At 39.7% G+C, this 19,429-nt stretch overlaps 1 protein-coding gene across 1 annotated transcript in view; it reads right to left on the reverse strand.

The window, feature by feature from the left end:
- The window catches only part of LOC126416914 (uncharacterized), a 306,432-nt gene that overhangs the window by 94,861 nt on the left and 192,142 nt on the right, over positions 1–19,429 (reverse strand). Inside the window, exons 14-16 of the mRNA XM_050084797.1 lie at positions 17,266–17,490; positions 12,130–12,146; positions 3,617–3,842 (exon numbers count right to left, since the gene is read on the reverse strand). Coding sequence (XP_049940754.1) covers positions 3,617–3,842; positions 12,130–12,146; positions 17,266–17,490 — 468 coding nt within the window. The remainder of the gene's footprint in view (positions 1–3,616; positions 3,843–12,129; positions 12,147–17,265; positions 17,491–19,429) is intronic.

Here is a 19,429-nt window from a genome sequence, read left to right on the forward strand (position 1 = left end):
ATTTTTTGTGTTTATGTCACGCAAAATTTTGGGTTATATTGCGATTATCTGGACTTCAGCTAAAGAGCAAGTTTTTTCAAGAACAGTCTCTGCTGGGACGCTAATATTTAGTTGTATGACAAGAACACACACTGCAGCAAGTATACAAAACAAAGAAAATTTAAATTTGACACTATTTCCTTTTAAATAAATTCTTTTAGGGGACAAAGAAAATATCTATGATCTCACTCGGCAGCCATCTTGGACAAATGAAAATACACTGTATATATTTTTCAAGGCTTCAAGATGAAAGAAAATTAATGACAGAAATTTCTCAAAGTTCACTATGAAAAACAGCCTATTTGCTTTTGTCTCAGGTTCTCCGGCTGATGTTCATCTGATAATTTTAGTGACGTTTCGCCAGCACAAATGGCTGGCATTGTCAAAGCTTCACCCTCCATTGCCGATGGTGGACTGGAGCAAAGATCACGGCTGCAGACTATATGTACCTGGCATGTCAACGTCCGAGGACTTCTCCGCGGTCATTTCCAGTGCGGTTCTCCTCTTGCTACCTGTGACGGTCATTCACTGCGGTACGGGAAGCTGGGATCCGTTTACATTAAGGCTGTCCTCTTTCTTGTTGAAGCTGATCCTGTGTTTGTGTATTTCTACAGCTTCTCTAAACAATTGAGTCTGATAGTGCTTCTCTACAGCCAGAACTTCCACATCAGTGAATTTTATTACATGGTCGGTCTCACTCAGCACATGCTCTGCCACAGCCAATTTCTCCACCTGCCCCAACCTGCAATGTGGCTTATGCTCTTTGATCCTGGTGTTGACTGATCGTCCAGTCATTCTGACATAAACTTTTCCACATGTGCATGGTAAGCGGTATATTCCCGACATTGCAAGTGGGTCCCTTTTATCCTTTGCCAATCTAAGAGATTCTTTTATCTTCCTCACCGGTTTGAAAATCATCTTTATGCCATGTTTGTGCAATATACAGCCAATTCTGTTCATCACTCTGGAAATCTATGGCAGAAAGGCCATACCCGCCATTTCTTTTCCTGATTTCTTACTTCGTCGAGTGTTTGGTTCTGTTACACTTCTAATATAATTTATGGAGTACCCATTGCTCCTCAGAAAACTTTCCAGATTTTGCATTTCATGTTTGAGGTGCTGCAGCTCACATATTTGTCCTGCTCATGTTATGAGTGTATGAATCATGCCTCTTAGCTTGCTCAGGTGATGGTTTGATAGTTTGTGCAGGTATCAGTCTGCATGTGTCGGTTTTCGGTATACACTATGTCCCAGGTTTTTGCCATCCCTTGGGACTAGCACATCTAGAAATGGTAGTTTTTTGTCATTTCCTATTTCCATGGTAAATTTTATGCTGGTGTGGAGGCTGTTCAAAGGACAAAAGGACAAAAAACTACCATTTCTAGATGTGCTGGTCACAAGGGACGGCGAAAACCTGGGACATAGCGTGTACTGAAAAACAACACACATGGACAGATACTTGCACAAACTATCAAACCACCACCCAAACCAGAAAAGACGCATGATTCATAAGCTCATAATGTGAGCAGGATGAATATGTGGGCCCCAGCACCTCAAACACAAAATGCAACATCTGGAAAGTATTCTGAGGAGCAATGGGTACTCCACAAATTATATTAGAAGTGTAACAGAGCAAAACACTTGACGAAGTAAGAAATCAGGAAAAGAAGTGGTGGGTACGCCCTTTCTGCCATACATTCCTAGAGTGATGGACAGAACTGGCAGTATATTGCACAAACGTGGTGTAAAGACAATTTTCAAACCGACGAGGAAGATCAAAGAATGTCTTAGATTGGCAAAGGATAAAAGGAACCCACTTGCAATGTCGGGAATATACCTCTTACCATGCACATGTGGAAAAGTTTATGTCAGAATGACTGGATGATCAATCAACACCAGGATCAAAGAACATAAGCGAAATTGCTTATGGAGAAATTGGCCATGGCAGAGCACGCGCTGAGTGAGACCGAGCATTTAATAAAAATCACCAACGTGGAAGTTCTGGATGTAGAGAAGCACTATCAGACTTGCTAGTTTATAGAAGCTGTAGAAATACACAAACACAGGAACAGCTTCAACAAGAAAGAGGAAAGCGTTAAGGTAAATGGATCCCGGCTTCCTGTACTGCAGCGAATGAACATCGCAGGTAGCAAGAGGAGAACCGCACTGGAAATGACTGCGGAGAAGTCCTCGGACGTTGGAGCACCAGGTACATATAGTCTGCGGTCACGAGCTCGACTCCAGTTCACTACCGGCAATGGAGGGTGAAGCTTTGACAATGCCAGCCACTCGTGTTGGCAAAACGTCACTAATATTATCAGATGAACAATGGCCAAAGAACCCAAGACACAAGCAAATAGGTAGTTTGTCAACAAGTGGCCACAAAAGCCTTAACAATTTTGTTTCACTATGGAACTTAAAACATTAAACTATAAAACTAGACAGATATGGTATTCATAAAGTAATGCAGTACTGAGTACTTAACAATCAGGAACACAGAACACTGTCCACCACACTAGCCCAGAATGCTAGGAAAATGACATGTAGTGTATTAAGGCAGAGTGATTTCAAAACATAGTGTTGTCACAATGACCATAGTGTGGGACGGAATGGAGGTCTACCCATTATTACAATGGCAAGAAAGTACTGATGCCATAGGCTGCTGTTATTGGACATTATTTTACAGTTTGTTGAGTGGGGCCATTCATGGCCGGTGCTTTTATGGTGGACAGCAAAGTCACTAACTTAAACAATCAGACGATTTAATTTGTTGTACCTTTCAGCACTCCTGCCCAAAATTTTGCATCTCCCAAATTTTGGTGCCCTAGGCATCTGTCTATATCACCTATACTGTGAAGCTATCCCTCCTTTATCTGCATTAGCCTGCACCTGTAACTGGTCTAATCTACAGGCTTGATGGTTTAAACATTATTTTTGGTTTAAATGTATTACTCCCACTAATCCCAAATTTGTTGCAGGCTTTTAGGTATTCAGTTGGGTCTATTGTTATGTAACATAACTGATAACAGCCTTTAACACTGTCTGATTTTCTCTGACAGTTTCAATAAACAATCCATTTGCAAAGTACGCCAACCCATAATTCATTTCACAGGTTAATGTGTAATTCACCTGAGTATATTTAAATGGCTAAATTGCTACTTAACACACCAACAATCTGCTAGCCTTGTTGAGTCTTTTGATATCAAAGGATGGTTCAAATGGCTCTGAGCACTATGCGACTTAACTTCTGAGGTCAGCAGTTGCCTAGAACTTAGAACTAATTAAACCTAACTAACCTAAGGACATCACACACATCCATGCCCAAGGCAGGATTTGAACCTGCGACCGTAGCGGTTGCCCGGCTCCAGACTGTAGTGCCTAGAACTGCACAGCCACTCCGCCGGCTATCAAAGGATACCATGGTAAATAAATAAAAAAATATTGGTTAGTGAAGGGCATATTTGACACACACACACAAAACAAATGATAAAAAACAGATAAAAGCAATTTACAACTGACAGTACCCAATAAGTGGTCAAAATCAAGCTAAGAAGCTATTGTAATAGATGGTGGTCACCTTCACATGGGAAGACCACACCTATGGTGTGCCCAGCAAGACTCGCATACGAAACCCGCTCTGGAAAGAAATTGGCAGCTGGAACTTTTTTCGGCTTCCAAGCAAATAGTGGCTGCTCTGCTCCCTCGCGTCCTACCTCCAGGCCTCCTTCTGCCAAGAGTTTCAGCCACATCCCTGCCCACTGGCCTATAGGGATGACATGTGAGTGCTCTTTCTCTTCCACAAGCTGGCGAGTTCCTGCAAACAGAGTGCCATGACATAAATCATGTGCAATCTGCACAAACATTCTTTCTTTCTCTACACAGATAAAAAGATGGGCAGAGGGTGAGGGGAAGGGTTAGGAGGGCCCATCAAATGATCTTAGATAAAATCTGATAAAACCTGCATGCAGAGTACTGTGCCAACGGTTAATTGAATGTCACTTCTGACACATTAGATGAACAAGATCATTATTTGCAAAAACCCTTAATCTTCTGTAACACTTTTTTTAGCTTTTGATGTTTCAGAATACATTGTCCTATCAAAAGACCTATGCATTGTGCACAAAAATTAATTCATTTGCTGTTCTTAACATAAAGCAATCACCCCAATCCCCTTATTACTGTAGCCAGAAGGCTTTGAAATACTTTGTACTATTTCTCATTCTTCAGAGCATGGACAAGATAGTAGAGAATACTGTACTTCCCTCATATAAAGTGACCTTACCTGACCATATACTATTAGCACTGATACCTTTTAATACTCTACCATTCTACATCTACATCTACATCCATACTCCGCGAGCCACCTGATGGTGTGTGGCGGAGGGTACCTTGAGTACCTCTATTGGTTTTCCCGTCTATTGCAGTCTCATATTGTTCATGGTATGCCTCTGTGTGGGCTCTAATCTCTCTGATTTTATCCTCATGGTCTCTTTGCGAGATATATGTAGGAAGGAGCAATATACTGCTTGACTCCTCGGTGGAGGTATGTTCTCGAAACTTCAACAAAAGCCCGTACCGAGCTACTGAGCATCTCTCATGCAGAGTCTCCCACTGGAGTTTATCTATCATCTCCGTAACACTTTCGTGATTACTAAATGATCCTGTAATGAAGTGTGCTGCTCTCCATTGGATCTTCTGTATCTCTTCTATCAACCCTATCTGGTATGGATCCCACGCCGGTGAGCAGCATTCAAGCAGTGGACAAAAAAGTGTACTGCAACCTACTTCCTTTGTTTTCGGACCACATTTCCTTAGGATTCTTCCAACGAATCTCAGTCTGGCATCGCTTTACCAATGATTAATTGTATATGGTCATTCCATTTTAAATCATTCCTAATGCCTACTCCCAGATAATTTATGGAATTGACTGCTTCCAATTTCTGCTATGTTGTAGCTAAATGATAAAGGATCTTTCTTTCTATGTATTCGCAGCACATTACACTTGTCTACATTGAGATTAAATTGCCATTCCCTGCACCAAGCATCAATTTGTTGCAGATCCTCCTGCATTTCAGTACAATTTTCCATTGTTACAACCTCTCGATATACTACAGCATCATCCGCAAAAAGCCTCAGTCAACTTCCGATGTTATCCACAAGGTCACTTATGTATATTGTGAGTAGCAATGGTCCTACTACACTCCCCTGTGGCACACCTGAAATCACTCTTACTTCAGAAGACTTCTCTCCATTGAGAATGACATGCTGCATTCTGTTATCTAGGAACTCTTCAATCCAATCACACAATTGGTCTGATTCTGGATGCCACTGCGAGATTTCCCCCACATTGTTCACACTTCTCATAACTCTGACTTACCTCTAATAAATTTCTGAAATATTTTCAAAGGAAGATCAATGTTTACACTGTATTTATGGTGGATTCATTAGAGATGAATCACATGCTTTGGTTAGGTAAGAATGTGAGAGGATAGAGTCTTTTTCAAAGAAACTTTCCCAACAATCATATAACCTGATTTCAGAAATTGATGAAGAACCTTATCTGGAGAGCTAGACAGGGATTTGAACACAGTTCCTCCAGGATGTGAGTCTAGTGCTCTCTGTAAAGAGCATCATGCATTAGTGTGAAATGTAATGGCTTGTAGACTAAACACACAACAGTCATTGTAAAGTTGATGTCCCAAGCCTAACAGCAAGACTCAGCAGTGGTCAAGCATGGGTCTGGTTTTCTGCTTATCAGTTTCATTCCGTTAAGCTGCCCAGAGATTGCAGGATCTCCTCACAAGCTGCTTTCCTACAGAAAGATGTGTATACTGATTGATGTCCTACTCTTGGTGAAGGCTAGTAGCTTGACACACCACATCACTGTCTTCAGTATCCAAGCCAATGTCAAATACAGTTCATTGTGCAGCCAGTGTAGATTTTTTTTACAAACATCTCTCACTTTGTAAAAACTAACCCACATAACAAACACTTCCAGCTCCCTTTACAACCCACAAAACTCACATCAAGCAACTGAAAAGATGTTATTCACTTTCCACTTGTTGTTCCATCAATATGGACATGTATCACAGCACAGCATTTGTTTTGTTGCACCTCAAACAATTTATTGGACACAACTGAGTAAAATTGAGACACCTTCCACCAGTAATGCAAGAGACCGTGGAAGTGGGTCAGTTTCAGCCAGCTCCATGAAGTAACGTCATGGGCTGCCTGCATGACCGAGCACAGCAAAGGGACCAGAGTCAGAAAATCAGAGCTGCTGTGGTGTAGGTGACCTGACTGCTTCGCTTCTGAGCCATGTTCCTATTATGGGTTATGTGATAGAAACCGATGCTTTAGCCAAACAAGGACAGGCCAAGCCCATATAAATACTAATTATTTTCAGACAGAGGTACTGAAATCTAGAAGCCACCAACTCTGTGGGTGGGATCTTCAACAGTCCATGAGTCATACAAGTCTACATGGATAGAGCAGCATCCACCTCTGGACTCTGTTGCTACCAGCTGTAGCTCTGTTGCTTGTACTGAGTCCAATGCTGTGGACTTAGCACCCTCCAGCTTTGTGCCTACCTCAGTCACTGCCAGCCTCCTACCCTAGAAGTTTGCCATTCGAATCTGGGTCTGTGCAACTATTCAGCTGGGGCCTATGTGCAAAACTCCTTCCTGTCAGCCTCTGCCCACACGAGCAGACACTGCTGGTGCCATGAGCCATCTCTTCCACTCTGCGCCAACAGCATGATTCTGTTCACCATGTCCTGTGCTGCCAGGCTGTCTTTAGTTTGCATTGCAAACCACTGCCTTCATCCATGCAGAATTGCTGCCATAATCACTCACTGGCCACGCAACATCATCACTCACCCGTCACACAATGCTGCAAGCTGTCAGGCTGTCTGCTTAAGGCTGTACCTCCTCATAGGCCATGTACATCTTACATTCTGAGGCCGTTTACTTCTCCAAGTATTGTCATGATTGTTATAGTTCATGAATAATAAATGAATATCTTAGCAGTCATGTTTTCATGACAACATGTCAAAAGGCTACCAGGCATCCACTAACTGCTCCACTTTATTCCTACCACAGTAGAGATCAATCATTCCTGGCCTCAATAGATGATGTCAGAAATGTCTCTCACTTCTGCATTTCAGTGACAGAGCAATCTCACCAACTGCCATCCCTGGAGAAGATTACAGGGTTGCAGTTTTGTTAATATGCAGTATGGTCAGGGGAGATGTTTTCTTGTTTTTGACTGCAAAAGTCATGGAGATTCAGTGGGTTTTGTGCCAGGTGTTTAATTGTAATTATAAGTGCACTATGAGGAAAGTAAATTCAGACAATGTCCTGAGAACTGTAGAATATTTCTGTTAATTTAAGCTGTTTGGAACAGGAAATCCATTCATTTTTGAGCAAGGGGTATGGTTCAGGGTGTTAAAGTTTTGTGCAACTGATACAGGGTCAACCATATTGTCTTCAATACCACTGTGGGCTGCCCTGGATGAAACAAACAATCTTATAAGCAGAGTAACCGCAGCTGCTGAAGGTCGTGATGAATGAAACTTAGCAAAACATGGTTTTAATTGACCAAACCATCAGTTTCACAGCTTTCAGCTACATTTTTAGGTGCAACTTACATACTTCAGAATAAGAAATATAATTATAAACTGTACTGGAATTTTGTGCTAATATATAAAGACTATTTGAAGACTTATTGTCACAAACATTATTACGTTAATCTGTTGTAGTAAACCTAACATTCTTAGTCAAGGCATTGCCCTTTAGAGAATATTGTCAGTATTTAATAAAATTGAGGAATGAAGGCTACTTGGGAAGGTAGCCATATAATGTCCTCTGCTAATGTTTCTGGATAGATCAAACTGATATTCTGGCCATTCATTGCATGTGGAAGTATCTATTAGGAAAAGAAATGGAACTGAAGGCTAAATCCAATTTTGAAGATATAGCTCAAACATAGTTAATGGTGGAAACAGTGCAAGGCCGTGGGTACAAAGTAGAATAAACGAGGCAAGCCGCTTTCTTACCACCTCATACCAGACACAGAAGATGCAGGTTGCAAGAGCAGGCCTGGCCTTCTCTGTCCACCAGGAAAAACTTACTGCCCATGTAAATAATAACTGTAATGTGGACACTGTGTAGCAATATTATGGCACTTTAAATATAACACATCAGGTGTTTAGTGTGTCAAATACAATGACTGCTCCAAAATATATAGAGAAAACTTGTAGATCCTTCAGTAAAAGGTTCGAGGAACATCTTAATTTAAAACAATTCATTTCTGCAGTAACCTTGCACATATGGAAAGGGGGATATAGTGCAACAGTCTTACTGAAAATCTTGCGATTCTCCACAGATAAGAAAAAGGCTAGTTTTTGAATCTAGTGGAGGAAGTGGAAATTTTTAGATTTAAATCGGTAGCATAGAGAACACACTGAATAGTCAGTTGGACTTGAAACTTCACAATATTTTGGTAAACACTGATTGCTTGTGCAATTAACTGTATTGTAAGGGAGTGACCCAGTGCTCTTAGTCATGAGTATAATGTAACACAGCATCCACATGATAGTTATTTATGTGAGCAGTCAGTGTTTCCTAGTGGACAGTGAAGGCAGGGTCTACTCTTGCAAGCTGCACCTTCCATGTCTGGTTTGAGACGGTAAGAAAGGCTTGGTTCAAATGGCTCTGAGCACTATGGGACTTAACATCTGTGGTCAGTAGTCCCCTAGAACTTAGAACTACTTAAACCTAACTAACCTAAGGACAACACACACATCCATGCCCGAGGCAGGATTCGAACCTGCGACCGTAGCAGTCGCGCGGTTCCGGACTGAGCACCTAGAACCGCTAGACCACCGCAGCCGGCACGGTAAGAAAGTGACCTGCCTAGTTTATTCTATTTTGAACCTATGACTTTGCACTATTTCCACCATTAACTACATCTGAGCTATATCTTCAAAACTGGTTTTAGCATTCAGGACCATTTCTTTCCCTTGTCGACACTTGCGCATGCATTAATGGCCAATATATTGTTTCAATCTTCCTGGAAACATTGTTAGAGGATGTTACATGGATCATCTTCCCAAATAGCCTTTGTTTGCCTAGTTTTTTTAAGTATTGACTGTTTTCTCTGAATGGCAATACCTTGACTAAGAATACTAGGTTCACCTATGATGGATTAATGCAATAATGTTGGTGAGTATAAGTCTTCCAATAATCTTTATGTAACAGCACTGATTTGCAATACAGTCTATAATTATCTTTCAATTCTTAAATAAGTATTTTGTGCCTGAAGATGTGGCTGAAAGCTGTGAAACCAGTAGCGCTGTTAATTAAAACTGAGTATTGTTGGCTGTCTGTGGTGTTAGGATTCATTATGACCTGGATGAAACATTGCAAATTTTAGCAGCTAACCACTGGCTTCCTATCAGACACACTGAGCGCACATTGGACTTCCTTCCAGCCCTGGACACTATTCTCCTTATCGGCTCCATATCATGCCTAGCATTGGAGTTCCTGATTACTAACTAACCCCTATCCCCTTGTGCCTACTCAGACCTTGTTGAAGGAGAGGCTGTCTGTTGACTCACAGGATAAATGGGCAGCAGCAGAGCTCACGGGTGAAACAAGTGACACCTGAGGTGACACAATGTGATGCACTGGATCCTCCGCCACCACCATGTCCTGAGTCAGCGGCCTCCAGAAAACTGACTTCAGTCAAAAGCATCTTTAGCTGTCTGTGAACTGCATCCAGCTCCTACTGCATCCTCATACAGCATGCACACACCCTAGCAGTACCTCTATTAGTAACTTAAGAATGAAATTATAGAAACACACAGAAAAAGCTAAATATATAATTTGCTACTTTCCTAGTGTACAACAAACAGAGTCTGGTGTCTTACTGAGCTATATCAATGTTTGCTGGCCATTCAAAAGAAGTAACAATGGCAGTACACAGAGTGCAAATCTACACATTACAGTTTCTAAAACACAGCATTACAGCTCTTAAACACAAAACATTTAGGAATTTAAGAATTAAACTATTAAAGCACACAGAAAAGATAAGTATGTAACTTGCTACTCTTCTGGCAATGGAGCTTGATGTATTACTGAGCTGTTTTCAAGCATCACTAGCTATTCAAAACAGGCAAAACTAAAAAAACTATACATGGGTTTAGAGAAACACAAGTATATCCACCATAATTTTGCTGCTTTATTTGTGATTTTTATGAATGGACTATGTTTTGTTTACAAAAAAATTACTGTTTATGTTTGTTTTTGTCATTTTTGTTTTTTGCATGCAGAGAGAAATTTCACACTGATTAAATACTAGACCCTATTACTTATTTGACTGCAGTAACTTGAAAGACATTTAGCAAAGTTTCTTACCAGTAAAAAGGCACTGGAATAACATAATAATTTCACAGGAAAATTATTACAGCAGGTTTAACAGTTTCTGTATATCCATCTGCACATACACAGACACAAGCAGACATTTGTAAAGGCAAAGAGTTTGGCAAACGAAAGCACTGGCATGTTGATAGACACACAAACAAACACAAACATACACAAAAACTTCAAGCTTTCGCAACCCACGGTTGCCTCATCAGGAAAGAGGGAAAGAGGGAGAAAGACGAAAGGATGTGGGTTTTAAGGGAGAGGGTAAGGAATCATTCCAATCCCGGGAGCAGAAAGACTTACCTTAGGGAGAAAAAAGGACAGGTAGACACACACACACACACACACACACACACACACACACACACACACACACACACACACACATATCCATCCGCACATATACAGGCACTGTATATGTATGGATGGATGTGTGTGTGTGAGAGAGAGTGTATACCTGTCCTTTTTTCCCCCTAAGGTAAGTCTTTCCACTCCTGGGATTGGAATGACTCCTTACCCTCTCCCTTAAAACCCACATCCTTTCGTCTTTCCCTCTCCTTCCCTGTTTCCTGATGAAGCAACTGTGGGTTTTGAAAGCTTGAATTTTGTGTGTGTGTTTGTGTTTGTTTGTGTCTCTATCAACATACCAACACTTTTGTTTGGTAACTTACATCATCTTTGTTTTTAGATATATTTTTCCCACGTGAAGTGTCTCAAAGCTTTGTGCTGTTTCTGGTCCTTTATTTATGTCACAATAGTAAAAACATACAACACAAAACTTCCTTGGAGATAAAAACTGTTTGCCATACCAGGGTTCAAACCTGGAACCTGTGCGTTTCACGAGCAATTTCTCTACTGGTTGGGCTACCCAAGAATGACTCATGAGCTATCCCTTCAACTTTACTTCTGCCAGTGCCTTGTATCCTATCTTACAAAGATCACTGAAGTTCTCCCGCATAGTTTTCAGGACTAGCACTTCTGAAAGAAAGGATACTGTGGAGACATGCCTTAGCCACAGCCTGGGGAATGTTCCCAGAATGAATTTTTCCCTCTGGAATGGAGTGTTCACTGATGCTGACAGATTTCAACAGTTAGTGAATTAATGCTACAAGAGAATTTGTAAGATCAATAAAGAAATATTGAATGCAAACAGTTTTCAGTTCTGAACACAAATCAAAGGAAAATTATTGCTGTTGTCAATGCTTTGTTTTATGCCTATAATGCAGTAGCCACTGTTTCTTTATAAGTTTGTTCTGAACTTGAGCCACAAAACATTTACTTTCTCCTGTCTGGACTTAAATGTTTCAAGTCTCCTTGAGATGTAACACATCTAAATTACTCAACATGTCATTCTTTCTACTGGATTTAGTTGCCCCTTGTACTTTGGCGATCATTGATGCTACAATTGGTCACTGATGGCAGTTTTCATATGGATCTCCTCAGATGCTAGGTCTATTTGCTTGAATTCTTTAAAAATGTTAATTATTTCAATCGATTGTTGAATAGTTAAGGTCTCCTTCAAATTCTGTAGTTAACAGGGGAGAAAATGTACTAATGAGCTGTCATTAAGTTTTGAGTTATTTCTAGGGGGCTAGTTTGGCAACACATAAACAGACCAAATTCTAAATTTATGCAGTCCCTTGATACTGAATCTTTCCCAAACAATGTCACGTGTGCCTTCTGTTTCCATCTCTGTTAATTTGAGTTTATTTTCTACTGTAATGGATACACCCACCTCCATTTCCAATTAGCCTATTCTTTCAATACACAGATTTGCCCCAAAAATCTCAGTGCTACGAATTTCAGGTTTTTGCCATCTTTTTGTGACTAGCATTTTGTGGGTTCCAGTGCTTCTTGAGAGCACTTCAAACTCTGGCACTCTTTTGCAGATTGTCTGACAGTTAATCATAAGGATTTTAATAGTCTCATCTGTGGAAGGGGAGGGGGGGGACTTTTTGGATTTTACAGTAATTGTTAATTGTTCAGAGTTTCCTACACCATCATTACCTAGATTGGATGGAGAGTGACCTAAGCTAAAAAACCTTTGTGTGCACCCCAGTACCTGTGTAGCAGAGTCTGATGTGTAATGGAACTCTGAGCCATTTAGGTCGAGCCTACAGTTCTCAATCCAGGGAACAATTTTAGGAACTCACAACCTAGTTAGTCCCAGGATTTTCTCTGGTTCAAGACTTTCCTCAAAACCAGAGAGCCATAATCAGTCACTGCAGTTCTGTGAGCAAGGCTGGTCTTCTAAAGCTTCTCCGGCAATCACTTCAAGGTCCAGATCAACATAATACATGATGCCTCCTGGCATACACATTGAGTGTGCAAGAGGATCTTTTCCATTCCTTGCTGTTATTCCCATAATGGTTACCATCATTCACTGTATGTTTGAAGTGATGGTGATTAACAAAGCCCTACCTGTTTGCATTTGCTTCCCCACCACACAGGACACAGCAGGCTTCACAACTGTTAAACTGTGTCATGCTGGTTCAGTTTCTGTTTCAGTGGGAGACAGTGCCTAAGGATGTAGCTGACTTGCTTCCTCACAATTCAAATGGAAAAGATAAGCAGCTTCTCTGCTTTCAATGCTTGTTAATTGTTGTTGTTGTGCAGCTCTCCAAGCTACTATATCCTGTGGGAGCCTCTTTGTCTCCATGTAACTACTGCAACCTACAACCTTCTTAAGCTGCTTACTCTATTCATCTCTTGGTCTCCCTACACGATATTTGCCCCCCACACTTCCCTCTAGTACTAAATTGGTGATCCCTTGATACCTTAGAATGTGTCCTACCAACTGATCCTTCCCTCTAGTCAGGTTGTACCATAAATTTCTCTTCACCCCAGTTCTATTCAGTACCTCCTCATTAGTTAAGCAATCTATCCATCTAATCTTCATCCTTCTTCTGTAGCACCACATTTCAAATGCTTCTATTCTCTTCCTGTCTAAACTGCTTCATTTCCATACATGGCTACACTCCAAACAAATACTTTCAGAAAGGGCTTCCTGACACTTAAATCTATACTTGATGTTAGCAAATTTCTCTTCTTCAGAGATGCTTTTCTTGCCATTGCCAGTCTGCATTTTACATCCTCCCTACTTCAACCATCATCAATTATTTTGCTTCCCAAACAGCAAAACTCATCTACTACTTTAAGTAGTTCCATTGCCTCAGCATCACCTGATTTAATTCGGCTACATTGTTTTACTTTTGTTGATGTTCATCTTATATCCTTTCATGACACTGTCCATTCCATTCCACTGCTCTTCCAAGTCCTTGCTGTCTCTGACAGAATTACAGTGTCTTGTCCCTCAGCTTTAATTCCTACTCCAAATTTTTCTTTTGTTTTCTTTACTACTTGCTCAATATACAGATTGAATAACATCAGGGATAGGCTACAAATTTGTCTCACTCCTTTCTCAACCACTGCTTCCCTTTTGTGCCCATCAACTCTTATAACTGCCATCTGGTTTCTGTGCAAATTGTAAATAGCCTTTCACTTCCTGTATTTTACCCCTGCCACCTTCAGAATTTGAAAGGGAGTATTCCAGTCAGCACTGTCAAATGCTTACTCTACATCTAGAAATGCTATAAATGTAGGTTTGCCGTTCCTTAACCCATATTTGATTAGAAGTAGTAGGGTCGGTATTGCCTTGCATGATCCTACATTTCTCTGGAATCCAAACTGATATTCCCTAAGGTTGTCTTCTTCTTGTTTTTCCATTCTTCTGTAAAGAATTCATGTTAGTACTTTGCAGCCGTGACTTATTAAATTGATAGTTCGGTTATTTTCATGCCTGTCAGAATTTGCTTTTTTGGAACTGAAATTATAATATTCTTTTTAAAGTCTGGGGGTATTTCCCCTGTTTCATACATCTTGCTCACCAGATGGAAGAGTTTTGTTGTGTCTGGCTTTCCCAAGGCTATCAGTAGCTCTAACGGAAAGTTGTCTACCCCCAGGGTCTTGTTTTGACTTAAGTCTTTCAGTGCTGTGTCAAATTCTTCTTGGAGTATTGTATCTCCCTTCTCATCTTCAGATACTCCTTCATTTCCATAATATTGCCCTCAAGTACATCTCCCTTGCATAGACACTCTGTATACTCCTTCCACCTTTCTGCTTTCCCTTCTTTGCTTAGGGGGGTATTCCATCTGAGCTCTTGATATTCATACAGATATTTCTCTTTTCTCTGAAGGTCTCTTTAATTTTCCTTCAGGCAGCATCTATCTTACCCCTAGTAATATATGGTTCTATATCCTCATTTCTCCTCCAGCCGTTCCAGCTTAGCCATTTTGCACTTCCTGTTGATCTCATTTTTTAGACATTTGTATATCCTTTTACCTGCTTAATTTATTGCATTTTTATATTTTCTCCTTTCACCAATTAAATTAAATATCTCTTGTGTTACCCAAGGACTTCTATTACCCCTTGTCTTTTCACCTACTTGATCCTCTGCTGCATTCACTATTTCATTTCTCAAAGCTACTCATTCTTCTTCTACTGTATTCCTTTCCCCTGTATTTGTCAGTTGTTCCCCAATGCTCCATTTGAAACTCTCTAGAACCTCTTGTTCTTTCAGTTTATCCAAGTCCCATCTCCTTAAATTCCTGCCTTTTTGCATTTTCTTCAGTTTCAATCTACAGTTCATAATCAGTTAAGTGTGGTCAGAGTCCACATCTGCCCTCGGAAATATCTTACAATTTAAAATCTGGTTCTGAAATCTCTCTCTTACCATAATATATTCAATCTGAAATCTTACCATGTCTCCAGGTCTCTTCCACATACACAACCTTCTTTCATGATTCTTAAACCAAGTGTTAGCTATGGTTAAATTATGCTCTGTGCAAAATTCTACTAGGTGGCTTCCTCTTTCATTCCTTTCGCCCAGTCCACACTCAGCTACTACTTTTCTTTCTCTTCCTTTCACCACTATTGAATTCCAGTCCCCCATGACTAAATTTTCATCTCTATTAACTATCTGAATAATTTATTTTACCTCATCATACAGTTTCTCTATCTCCTCCTCACCTGTGGAGCTAGTTGGCATATAAATTTATGTACTGTGGTAGGTGTGGCTTCATGTCTACCTTGGTTACAATAATGCATTCACTATGCTGCGCATAGTAGCTTATCCATGTTCCTGTTTTTTATTCATTATTAAACCCACTCCTGCATTATCCCTATTTGATTTTGAATTTATAAACCTGTATTTACCTGACAAGAAGTCCTGTTCCTCCTGCCACTTTTAACGAAATCGTCACAATTTCGTTAAAGAAGAATAATAAATTTTATTCTTTTGCTTTTAAGTTAATTTTCTTTCGTGCGAACTTTGTTGTAGAACCACTCTCTTATTTTCGTGTGGTAATAAAAATTTTTACTTTCTTAAGAATTACGTACATTTAAAGAGAAAATAATATTTACGTGAACTCATATGAACTGGTTAAGAATATTAGGTTGAGAATTGAGTCCTTTAAATCTTTCGGCCTTGGAATACACTTTCCAGATGCAGTGGGTTTTTTTGTTAAATATTTTTACTGAATTTTATCCCGGCACTAGCCATAGAACACAAGATTACCTCTATTAGCAGAAAATGTTTTAATTATTGCCAAGCCAACATTTATCACTGATCAAACTTACTTCACTATGCATTTGAGTTATTTTAAAGAACCAAACTGTTTAAATTTCAATGTTAACTAACATTAACTATCCGCCTACGAATGCACAAACGTATAATTAATTCAAATTTTATCAGCCACAGGATCACTGAAAAAGAAGAACAATTTCTTAATTCACTATTGATTTTTATGCATCTGTTCCCGATTTACGGGTTTGATAATTTTTTAAATGTGCCGCCTCTGCTATTGTTGGTCGCGGCACAGCCCAGCAATACCGCTAAAAAATGCTGAAAAATTCTTAAAGAAATTTTATAGATGACGTGGGCAAGCTAATTTACATAAATAATTCACACTTTTGATAAACTCTAATATATTTAGATCAAACAACAATACAACTCACATTAATTCGTAATGCATCGTCTAATGGTGGCTAAGTCCAGACAGAGACAAAAGAAGTCTACCCATTCGTAAAAAACTCTTTCACAGTGTCCTACCGCAATGACTTCTGAACAGAGAAGACCAAAGAATACATAATGGATTGTGCTTAAATAGTATTGCTGACTATTAACATTTCTTTGCAAATTGACGATATTATTCTCTTCTGGCAACATTTTATATCTCTGCTATCGCAAATACTGACACATTTTACAATCACATAATAAATACAGAAAAATTCCTATCCTAAATACAGAGAAATATTACAACAAAAAATATAAGGAGAATAACAAATGTCTTTTACACCACATTCAGTAATATTTTTGTTCAATAATTACGATATATACAACTTGCCCAGAGTGGCGTATATGGTACAAATAAACTCTTGTTCTTTAATAACGTGAGTTTGCCAGGGAACGTTACACACTGAACTTCACTAATTCCTGCTATATCTAGCTTTAACCTATCCATTTCCCTTTTTGAATTTTTAACCTGCCTGCCCAATTAAGGGATCTGACATTCCACGCTCTGATCTGTAGAATGCCAGTTTTGTTTCTCCTGATAGCGACATCCCCCAGAGTAGCCCCTGCCCATAGATCCAAATAGGGGAGTATTGTACCTCTGGAATATTTTACACAAGAGGATCTCATCATCAATTAACAACACAGTAGAGCTGCATTACCTAGGGGAACAATTGTTAACTAGGAGACTATTTTTGTTAACTTTTTATTTTTGTGTATATTACTGACCACCTCTGATGAGGAAAAGTTTTATCTTTTCATTTTTATCAGCTCCAAGCTCTAGCCTGAGGTAGGTAGTGTTGGTGCCAGCCTTTCTCAGAAGCCAGACAATGCCATCTGCACGCTCTGGGTTCCACTCCTTGAGCCAGAAGCGTAACCCTCGTGTCCGCCATCGAGGTAGGATCATCAAGTCCCGGCCAGCACCTGCTCCTTGTGTCAGCATGGTACAGCCCTCTGAAACAAAGGAGTTCACATAGCACATGAATGAAAATCATTGGTACTTGTTAACAGCAGTGAGAAGAAACTCCAGCACATCTAACAATCAAAAACATCTCTATCTTTGTAAAAGTAAAACAGTAATAAGTGTGAATGCTGGCTTGAAAGTTACAGTCTGTTGCGAAGTATAGCCATCACCATTTTTATTTTATTATTTTTTTTTACTCCACAGGGAAAAGACAGACTGCATATCAGACAGAAATGCCAAAGAATGAATTGAAATAAAAACCACACTTTCAGACAATTAATTCTTCTCCTACTATGAGTAGCAATGAAATAACAAAGTTATAAAATATGTATTTGTATATTCATTGTTATCAATTTATGTCTGAGTATCACATTATTATACTTGATCCCACCAACATAAAAGATTTTCCACTTTCATATCATGCCACAATACAGCCTCTTATACCTTTACTTCTGTATCTGAAAACAGCACACATTTCTTGGAGTCAAACTACTCCATCAAATTCATGAGTTAAGTGTGTAAACACTTCTTCTGATTTTTATAAAATCTTGCTTGGGAAAACTATGTCCATAGTAATAGTAGCAGTAGTGCTTCTATTCATATGTGGATCACTTTGACAAGGTTATTGTACATGTCATGGTGATAGAGCTTAAGAACAAAATAAAAGAATGTAAATACAGATTTTTACATGCTTACAGGTCCAGTTTGGTAAGGGTGGGGCATGTAGTCCATTGTGGCCTTGTAGTAGGAACTATCCTGACAACTGCCTGAAGCAATTTAAGGAAAACACTGAAAACCTAAATCAGTGCGGCCAGGTGAAGACTGGACCTCAATCCTCTCAAATACTACACCAGTCCGTTTAAAGCAAAGCAACCTCATTCAGTTTGTCCCTAGTGTACAATACTGTTTTGTAAAGAAGTCAATTAATAACATAAAAAGCTAGTGCTACACTGTGCATTAATTTCTCAATACTGATCACCCCCCCTCCACACACACACACACACACACACACACACACACACACACACACACCATCAGGTAACATGAAAACCATTTTGACAACATTTAATTTCTATTTTGTGTACCAGAATGGAGCTGAGGTTGCACTGTCAGTCAGCTTTATTTAGGAGTACACAGTGCTACACTGTTCGTTAATTTCTCAATACTGATAAACATACGCACACTATCAGGTAACATGAAAACCATTGTGGTAATATCTAATTTCCATTTTGTGTACCAGAATGGAGCTGTGGTTGTACTATCAGTCTGCTTTATTTGGGACTACTCGGTGCTTCCAACACATCCTTGGTCAAATCAATCCTTTTGCCAAATATCCTCTTTTTCAAGAGTTCATCCATCTGTGCAGTTTGATGGAGTCATGGACTGCCATCCATAAAAATGAAGTCAGGACCAAATGCACTCCTGAAAAGATGCACATGGAGAAAGAGCACAGTGTCACAATAATGTCAAGCAGTGAGTGTACCATTTTCAAAGATTTTGAGATCAGTACACCAATGCAACATTATGACTCCCACACCATAATATCTGGACCCACAAAATGATCATGTTCAGCAATGCTGGACATACCCTCATGTGACAAGAGGTGGGAACACACAATGAACACAGGAATATTGTCAAAAATTATTGTTTGGTGGTTCAGGTGTTATGGTGTAGGGAGGCATAATGTTGCATGGTTGTACTGACCTCCATCACCAACTGTGGAGGAACTATCATGAAGAATCATAGATAGTTCCCACAAATTTGGTTGTGGATTATTGGAATACCACTTTGATGCTGTTAAAGGTCATGGTTTATGATAAATGGTCCTGTATACGGATTGTAATGTTTTGGACTTTTGAACTATCTAAGAGAAAGATGAACTGCATTTCCATCTGATATTTTGCATTTTCCTCCTGTGACAATGGGTGT

The sequence above is a fragment of the Schistocerca serialis genome, chromosome 8 (genome assembly GCF_023864345.2).
Source record: "Schistocerca serialis cubense isolate TAMUIC-IGC-003099 chromosome 8, iqSchSeri2.2, whole genome shotgun sequence".
Lineage (NCBI taxonomy): Eukaryota > Metazoa > Arthropoda > Insecta > Orthoptera > Acrididae > Schistocerca > Schistocerca serialis.